A 9488-nucleotide genomic window follows, 5' to 3' on the forward strand; every position below is an offset into this window, starting at 1 on the left:
TGAAACTGGGAGAAACACATGAAAGTTATCTTTTGATCTCATAGATTAATGAGATTAATGGCATTAACAGTGCTGTTATTCCTGTTAGCAGCAGTGAAATGGACTGTGTCTTGATACCTACAATAAAGGCAAGAGCTCTTTTGGTAACCCTGTCAGTCATATGACAAATGTTAGTGTGAGCCATGAATGACAAAACAGGCCTGTAATGTCCCCTCTGCAGTTACATCTATTACCCAGATGGCCTAAAATAAGACACCTTACATTAAGGCTGAGGGAGTCCTTCCTAAATAGTCATACTAATAAATGAACTCAATTGCCAGACAAATTAAGGTTACATTTGACTTGATCCTTATTTTACAGATTTCGATAATTATCGGGATCACCCCAAAGTCTCATTACCGCCCTAATGAGGCGCTGCTACTCCGTGACATCTACCCCGCTCCATCTCGTTAAGGAAATCGCTCTTCAATGCTGATTATTTTATTTGGAGGTATAATTATATTTCTTTCGGATAAATCACGGGCCTAATCGAGTCCGTGCAGAGGGCAGCGGCGCTAATTGAGGCATGAGATGCGGCGGCGGGGCGCTGCACCTGCGGGTTTGTGTGACCGGAGGACCCACGCAGGCTGCTGCTGACAGCTCGGAACGTGTCGTGGCCGGATGAGAAAGTAACAGCGCAACGTGGAGAAAACACTGACCCGAAATCCTGTGTTCAAGTGGACGGAAATACTCGCATAGACTGCTTATAAAATAAAAGCACTAATCAGACGTATTAATAGCTAATAGTGGCATGGCAGACGGTGGGCTGATGTAGCTTTTTCCTGGTTAATCCGTTGAAATGCATTTTAATTTGCGTGCTTTGTAAACATGTTGCTCTGTAGTAATACATTTTTCAGACTGAGTACAAAGTGGACTACACATTTGCTTCTGAGATGCACGGGAACCCTGCGTTGCTGCTTTTTACAGCTGTCGCCTAGAAGTTTCATTTCGCGCCTTCCGTCACGTGACTTATCAGGAAATCCAATTAAGTCTTCAGAAATGACTCCTTAATTAGCTAATTGTCTGTTATAGCTTCGGAGCATGCTCGATAGCCATTTCCAACCTGAAAAAGGTTCCTTTTTATTCACCTGTTCTTTATTTGAAGTATCTACACTTAATTGTGGCATATTTTTTATTTTCCCCCTATACTGTAGACAGCAGCCTTTATTTGCAAAATGTGGATTACTGTTAATAAAGTGGGTAGAGCCATACATATTCAAATTTCTATGCATACAGGGATTTTACATTTAAGAAAATGTTTTAAAGTAGGATATTATGTAACAGGCTACATGGTTTTACGCACAGCCCCCATCAGTCATTTCGGTCGACACGTTGTTTTCGTCATATTCTGCTCCTGAAACTTTGTCTGTGTCAAACTTCTTTTTTCATTTATTTTCTCTTTTTTTTGCCTGACGCAGAGCGGAGAGCTGTAGGTTGCAGCCGAGTTGCAGCATCAGCTGCAGCCGTTTCTCAGCTCCCTTGTCTCTGTATAACTTATTACTCCAAATACCCCAGACAGCCACCAAATCAGCTGCGTGAAACAAGAATCTCATTTGTTAAACCGGGAGCTCGTGCAGATGGAAGATCAATTGTTTTGCTCCTCAGAAATCTCGAACTGAGTGAATCCAGACTGCAAAGGCAAAGCAGGGAGAGCGAAAGAGAGAGAGAGAGAGAGAGGTTGCAAACAGTGGCCTGGGCCATGGTTTTGGCGAGCCTGCACTGTGAACCAGAAGGTCACGGGTTCAAGTCTGGTCTGTTATCAAAAGTGCCTCCACCAGCAGCAAGAACACATGGGTTTGACTACACCACCCTACACCACATCGAGCAGTGTTACATTTTTATTTTCAGATATTTTTTTTTACTCTCAGTTTTATTAAAAGTCAGTTCTCATCTCCACAATGCGTGAAAATGTCTACTTTCCACTCAGATGCGCCGCATTAACTTCCGCAGGGGCGGGGGGATTTGTTTGTTTGTCTATTTTTATTTATATGACGGAAAAGATTGATGCGAGCATGTTAGAAGAATTTACAGGAGGATAAACGCAGTAATAGCTGTGCCTAGGTCATTTGCTTACCCTAATTAGCCAACAGCCTTTAGCAACACACACACATAAAATCTATTCACGCTGTAAGGTGAAAGGTTGCATTTAATGAAATACACTGTTATATAAAAGTAGACACTAACAGTAATAATATTAAGAAGGAATTAAAGATGTATGTCTGAGTCTTCATTGCACTGAAAACATGAAATATTTTTGGTTTCATATTCTCATTAACGGCTAAATCATTATATACAATCTAAAATAATTAAACCAGTTAAATAAACATGGGGGCCAATATTCCCAGCACTGATATTTAATAATAAATACATTAAAATAAACTTTGCATCCATAAAATAACTATCTCCTCTCCTTTATCTTTGTGCATAAAATTTTTAGGATTCGTTTTTTTCCCTTTTCGTTTTGTATCTCAGGCCCACATTCAGCACAAATATCTCACGCTGCTTGACGTGTCATCATCACCTCTCACGTTGTGTCGACCTGCCGCAACGAGAGGAGTCATTCGCTCGTGTTTGTACAGCTATAAAAGCGTGCAGCTCTGGACAAGTCGTAAAACGAAGCGCACGATCCATCATCGGGGAATGTGAGGATTTGAAATGATCCTCACAGCTTTGGGGGCGTCAGGAAAACTTCCTCAAACACGATGCCAGAGGAAGAATATATTTCACTTTTGCATTCGAGTATTAATGCGATCAGTAATGACATAGACCCTTTTTGGTTTGTAAAATTTGGATTTAAAACGGTTAACTCCGGCTTAAAAAAATCTTCACAGCTACCTCAAGTCCGGCTTTCAAATGGAGCCTTGGAGAGAAAAAAATAGAGACGAGAAATATCCCCAAGTCCGCCCCCCTTTGTTAAAAAATCTCCTCCACATCCCAAACAGACCCCCGAGCACGGCTCCTCTCCGTCCGTCCATCCACCCATCCCTCCCAGTGTGTCACTTGTGCCACCAGATTTCATGCAAATAAAAGCTGCGCGGAGGCAACTGAAGCCCGGACGGACGAAGAAAAGAGACCCAATCGAGCCCCGGGTTCACGCTCGGACGCCTCCTTTGTGTCTCTATTTTTTCCCCCAGCACACAATAAATAAACCGGTTCTCTCAAAACGTTCCGACATCTGTCTTAAGTTTTTTTTTCTTTTTAAATATATAATGTAGCAGACTGTTGTGTGCATGTGTGTGTAGGCTAGTAAAAAAAAAAAAAAAAGCAGGCGTGCTAATTGAGTCTAATGGTGGTTTACTGACAAAGAGAGTTTTCAGTTAATTTTTAAAAGCTTTTTCTTGTTTCTTCAACATAATTTAGACAGATGATTTTAAAAAAACAACTGATGCCTCTCCCCCCATCCCCACCTGAAAGTGTTGGAAACATGATTACGTGGTTGCCCGTGTTGTCAGACTATCTGTTCAGGTGTCAGACTTTCGGGTATATTAGGCTGACTGTGTCCCTTTATCAAAGGCGAGCATCCTCACTTTACTGTTCGCTGAATTAATTTACTCACACATCATTTAGACCGAGTCCCTCCCTGCCTGACAGTTGGAACTATACAGGAGATCACATCCACTTTATACTGCTTTTATTTCAAAGTGCTCAGATATGACGAATTTTATATAAACCTGCTGGCCTTGAACATTAGCCTGGTCACAAATAAAGTTAGTTGATTCCAGTAACGGGAAATAAAAAAAAAGGAAAAAAAAAGTCTGACCTCCAAGAGGTATTTAATGTCGTAAATAGGTGGACGATATCGTCAAGCTGACTAAAAGAAAAAAAATGAACAAGAAGAAGCAGTATTAAAAGATGCAGACTCGTAGCTGTCACGTGGTATCTCTTTATGTGGTTCTTCCTAATACGAGTAATAATAATTCTTGTCCGAGTGGCTTGCTGTAAAAGCACGCGCAGAGCAGCGTGCGCAATTAAACAAATATTGTGGTGATCCAACATTTCTTGAGCGGGTCGAAGCTTTCGCTCAGATATTAAATCAGGTTATTTTATTGGATGTAATTTGGGGGGAGAAATCAAAGCCAATTACAGGAATGAGGAGGAATGAACTTGTGGATGTGAGAGGATGGAGAAGGAGGAGGAGGAGCAGGTGGAGTGGGTGCTCGGGTCTCGGGCTAAAGCTGACATACCTCAGGCTTCAACTCTGATTGGTCCTCGTTTGGAGAAGCTCATGGGTTCATTCCGTTGTTAAGCGCCTCCCCATTTCGCTAAACTACATTATAATGCAACGAACCTCCCTTTTAACCACAAACCGAATTTGCTTTCATTTAGGCTATATATTTTTCTTAAATAGGTTAAAGTCATAGAGATTTTTTTCTTTTTTTCGTTTCCTTTTTTTTTTTTTGGGAATAGCATTTCGCCCTGGAGCGGTGCGCAATGCTATCTCATGCCGACCTCCTGGATGCTCGCCTCGGTGAGTTAACATCACCAAACTCCGGTCTTCAACTCTACTGTAAGCTGGAGGAACTTCTAATCTTAAATCAAGCTCAGAAATTGTCAATTTGCTTCTTATGTGATCTTAATGGGGCTGAAGTGAGCTAAACTCGCTTAATTCATTGGAAAAGTAATTATTATTATTATATTACTGCGTAATTTGATTTAACAATTTTCCAAGATACCAGTGTGATCAAATTGAATGAAGAGTATTTAAGGAGCAGATTGCAATGTGCATGCTGTCTCTTGAAAATAGCTGCAGTGGCTGTTTCTGTTTCTGTTCTGTTCTTTTCTTTTTTTTAAATGTCTGTATTTGTGTTGAGGCGTTTAAAGCATGCACAACAACTGCTTCATCTTCTACTGCAGCCTAAACAATGCTTCAGCGGCTCCTAAATCCGCCTTTTCGCATGTAAGGCATGCTTGTTGTGTGCACTTGAATATGTCACTGCATTTGCCTAACACGTTCCTTTTCCTTCCTGTATAGACCAAGTGTTTAATGTGCAGCTCTCACCTGCTGCGGTTGTCTGTGCAGGGATGAAGGATGCCGCGGCGGAGCTCCTGGGCCACAGGGAGGCTTTGAAATGCAGGCTCGGCGGTGGGGGACCTGACCCGGGACACTCCGGGGAGCTCGGCCCGGGCCCGGACGGCGTGGAAGGGACTACGATGCTCCCGGGTGACGATATCACCAGCGGCGGGGGATCCAACCCGGTGCAGGTGAACAGCAAAGAGCAGGACAAACAACAGCAGCAACAGCAGCAGAACAACAACAGCAACAACAACCCCAACCAGTCTGGAGGGCAGCAGCCCCAGAAACAGAAGCGACACCGGACCCGCTTCACGCCGGCGCAGCTCAACGAGCTGGAGAGGAGCTTCGCCAAAACACACTACCCTGACATCTTCATGCGGGAGGAACTGGCTTTGAGGATCGGCCTGACGGAGTCCAGAGTGCAGGTGGGAGGCGGCTGAGAGTGTGATGTTGATAAGAAATGAAAATGAAGAAAATGAACTTTTGAAAGCCCAGATTTGAAACATACAGGCGTTAAAAATAATATCTTCCCGAGTACCGAAAATGCAACTAAATAATACCTGCACATTAAAGTGATTAAATATTGAACTATTAAAAAAAGCCCAAATGCTTTCATTTGGAGCTCAATAGTTACTGCAACATAACACAATTAAGTTACTCTGCAGACGCTACAACGGCTCATTAGAGGAAGCTTACTGAAACACTTTATTAGGATGGAAAAAAAAACCAACCCAAAAAACCCCCAAAAAACAGTCAGGGTTAAGATTTTAGATTCTTTTGTTTAATTTACTCTTTTATTTTTTCTCACAAAAACCAAATTCTAAGCTAGAGGAATGTGTTATATCAATTTGTGCAAATAATCAAGCTTATTGCTTGGTTGACATATCAAAATATTGCCTAAGAAGGAATGCAAAAAACAAGTTTTAGTATTTCACAGAATTGTAGTCATTGTAAAAAATAAAATAAAATAAACGACGTTTTATGGCACCCATCTGTTATTAATATTATTAGGTTTTTATAGTTTAATTATTTTTAATGTTAATATGTCTGACACACACTGCGGTTTATCATCGCATTGAACATAACGAGTGCAGGTGTTATTAAAAAAGCTTGATACTAACATGCCATCCTTTCGTTATAAAAAAAATAAGGTGCATTAATTGGGTTGTTTGTAGTATTATATATAAAATATCATAATATATTATAATATTATAAAATATCACTTTTCTTTTAAAAACCGCGGGTGCTTTATTTTAATATTTACTTATTAAAATGGCCCAAATTCCAGTGTCTGCCGCATGTAATTCATCTACAGGGAACCAAATGCTGACGGCAGCTTTATTATACTCGATTAATCGCCTCGTATCAACCTTTTAACAGTCCTGAACTAACAGTGATGGTCAGTCTACAACTTCATCAGACTGCATTTCATTCTCGCTGTAATGCTGCCACTTCAGTGGCTCACTCTTGCGCCTTATTGGATGAGAACGGCAATTGCGCTTGGATCGCTCGCATGTGAAATAATACCCCATAATAATCATTACTATTATTGCAAGAGTCCATTCAGTCCCTCCGCCATTTACATAAAATCAAAATTAGCGAAATGACGCTCATCTGCTATTATGACAGCGCTGAAAATAAGAAGCAAGATCCAGATTCGATTTAGCGATGGGCCTGTCACCGCTGTCTGCGTCTTAATGCCGGACGCGCTGAAGATGCACTCTGTCTCATTTTTATTTCTGTTTTTTAAGGGGGGGGGGATGAGAAATTGCGTTTTCTTTCCTTTGAAGTGTAATGCATTTCAGGCCGGATTTCACGGCTGGGCTACTCCGGGGGAAGAGAGTGCGATTGTCCCGTTCTTATTACTGCGCCCCACTTTCTCAACCAAATCTTCACATTAATCATAGACGCCCGCTTACAGCCAGACCCACAGAAGCACGGGGACTCCGGGAATAACAGAGCAAACCACCGCTCTACAGCAGCAATAACATTGCCTTTTTTATCCCAGGCCGGATGTAGCACAGGAATCTGAAAAAATGTGGCTCAAACTATACGACGACTGCTACTACTACTGCTACAAATAATAATAATAATAATAATAATAATAATAATAATAATAATAATAATAATAATAATAATAAATAGCCCACAAAATAACTTTAAAGTAGAAAATATTTAGCATAAAAATCTGGTTGAACCTTTCTTAAAAAAATACAAATAAAATAATAAAAATCGGCACCACGACGTCAACGGCAATGAATAATTAAAATAATATAAAAATAAAACCTAGTACTCTTTAGTGTCATTTCAACATTAATGTGAATGTTCACTCATTACTGCAAACAGCTGTTATTTGAGAATTTAACCAAAATTCATGAATCTGTGTATTTCTGCTGTGATTTATTGCTGGTGCTTTTCCATGATCACACATTGATATCATGACCTTTTTTTTAAAAAATATATATATATTATTATTGGTGCTCCCAGCGTTGGTAACGTGACCTGTCACTAAAGTCACTGACTCAGCTCCCCCTGACTCCTCCCGTCTTTGTCTGCAGGTCTGGTTCCAGAACCGACGCGCTAAGTGGAAGAAGCGCAAGAAGACCACCAACGTGTTCCGGGCTCCGGGGACTCTGCTGCCGACGCACCACGGTCTGCCTCAGTTCCCATCCGCAGCTGCGGCAGCAGCGGCTATGGGCGACAGCCTCTGCTCCTTCCACGCCAACGACACCCGCTGGGCCACGGCAGGGATGCCTGGCGTGTCTCAGCTGCAGCTCCCGCCCGCTCTGGGCCGCCAGCAGGCCATGGCGCAGTCCCTGTCTCAGTGCAGCCTTGGAGCCGGACCACCGCCCAACTCCATGGGTCTATCCAACATGTCGTCGAACGGCTCCGGGCTGCAGTCGCACCTCTACCAGCCCACTTTCCCCGGAATGGTCCCCGCGTCTCTATCTGGCCCGACGAACGTGACCGGGTCGCCTCAGCTGTGTAGCTCCCCGGACAGTGACGTCTGGAGAGGGACAAGCATCGCCTCTCTGCGCCGCAAAGCGCTGGAGCACACAGTATCCATGAGCTTCACCTAGTGACGACGGTCAGCGCTACGAGCTTTTCTTTCACTAACTACAGAGATCTTGTGCATTTTGTTCTTACCCACCCAGTCCACCCAAAGAGGCACAATGGGACAAATACACCCGGGATATTTGTTCAGATAACATTTTTTCTTCTTCGTCTACCCAGTTCACCAGAAAGAGGGGGAGAACTGACATTATTCGTTGGGCCCTTTGGCCTTTATGGTTCTGTTTTAGCTATAATTTATTATTTCGCATGTAACCTCGATCAGCTATTTATTTCTCTATTTAAACGAACCGATGCGTGAGTTCGGTATTTATTCACTTATTTATTTATTTATTGGGCACATCCAGCCCTCGCCATGATTGCCGCGGGGCACTCGGTGATATTTGCTCGGTGACTGAAGGTTTTTGAAGACAAATTCTGTGGATACTTTTAACTACAAAAACTAGATCACAGATTCAATCTCCCCCTTTCCCCCCCTCCTGCTGCACAGCATGCAACTCTATAAGACCAAAGGGATGCACACTGGCCACTCAAAAGCCACACACCTGGAGATTTAAAAGAAGGAAAACATGGACGATTCACCAGGAGGGAGACTGATTTGACAGGAACGGGGGTAAAAAAATAAATAAATAAAAGACTTGACTGCATGTGCTGTCCAAAGCAAAAATAAAAAGGGGGGGAAATACTCTGAATTAAGACATTGAAAGTGACTTAACTATAATCTGTTATATAGGATGTTTTGTGTAGCGGAAGCACTCTTGTTCCCATTTGGTCAGTTTGTGATAACTTATGTTTCCAAAATTATGTCTGTGCTTATTCTCAGCTATGACTTTCTTAAATGTTTGAACCGTTTTGTTTCATGGACATGTTTATATCAATTCAGTGTAAATGATCAAATAAAAACCATTTTCAATTATGCCACAACACGAATCAACCCTCGTTTCTTTACAAGCTCAGTCCAAAAGGTATTTAGATTTTAAATGATTGTAGTGATGAATCTGAAATCTTTGTTTAGCGTTAACTGTATCAAATTCTCTATCTGGTATAAACTTATTTAAGTAAAAAAAAAAAAGAGGCAGCAATGAACATTGAAGTTAGGCTTAAGTAGCAAATAATTATTCTACAGAAAAGTAAGTTTGCGTTATTTGTGATGCTGTTAAGTTCTTTGCCTTACATCTATCTATCTATCTATCTATCTATCTATCTATCTATCTATCTATCTATCTATCTATCTATCTATCTATCTAGGTTTTTATAGTTTTATAGTTATATATATATATATATATATATATATATATATATATATATATATATATATATATATATATATATATATATATATACACACACACATCGATATATA

General features: G+C 41.2%; 1 protein-coding gene across 4 annotated transcripts; it reads left to right on the top strand.

Moving 5' to 3' along the window:
• Positions 1-14: 14 nt before the first annotated feature.
• On the top strand, positions 15-9049 carry otpa (orthopedia homeobox a). 4 transcript variants are annotated; one of them, XM_084935826.1, is made up of 3 exons: positions 15-4546; positions 5060-5478; positions 7612-9049. In XM_084935826.1, exons 1-3 carry the CDS (start codon positions 4471-4473, stop codon positions 8131-8133), a joined length of 1017 nt encoding a protein of 338 aa, XP_084791952.1. In that variant the 5' UTR covers positions 15-4470; the 3' UTR covers positions 8134-9049. The 4 variants fall into 4 exon arrangements, with proteins under 4 accessions (XP_084791952.1, XP_084791951.1, XP_084791953.1 ...); XM_084935825.1 differs by having other exon boundaries at positions 15-4507; positions 5012-5478; XM_084935827.1 differs by having other exon boundaries at positions 15-4507.
• Positions 9050-9488: the final 439 nt, after the last annotated feature.

The sequence above is a fragment of the Perissodus microlepis genome, chromosome 7 (assembly GCF_051167445.1).
Source record: "Perissodus microlepis isolate ML-2025 ecotype Zambia chromosome 7, ASM5116744v1, whole genome shotgun sequence".
Taxonomy (NCBI): domain Eukaryota; kingdom Metazoa; phylum Chordata; class Actinopteri; order Cichliformes; family Cichlidae; genus Perissodus; species Perissodus microlepis.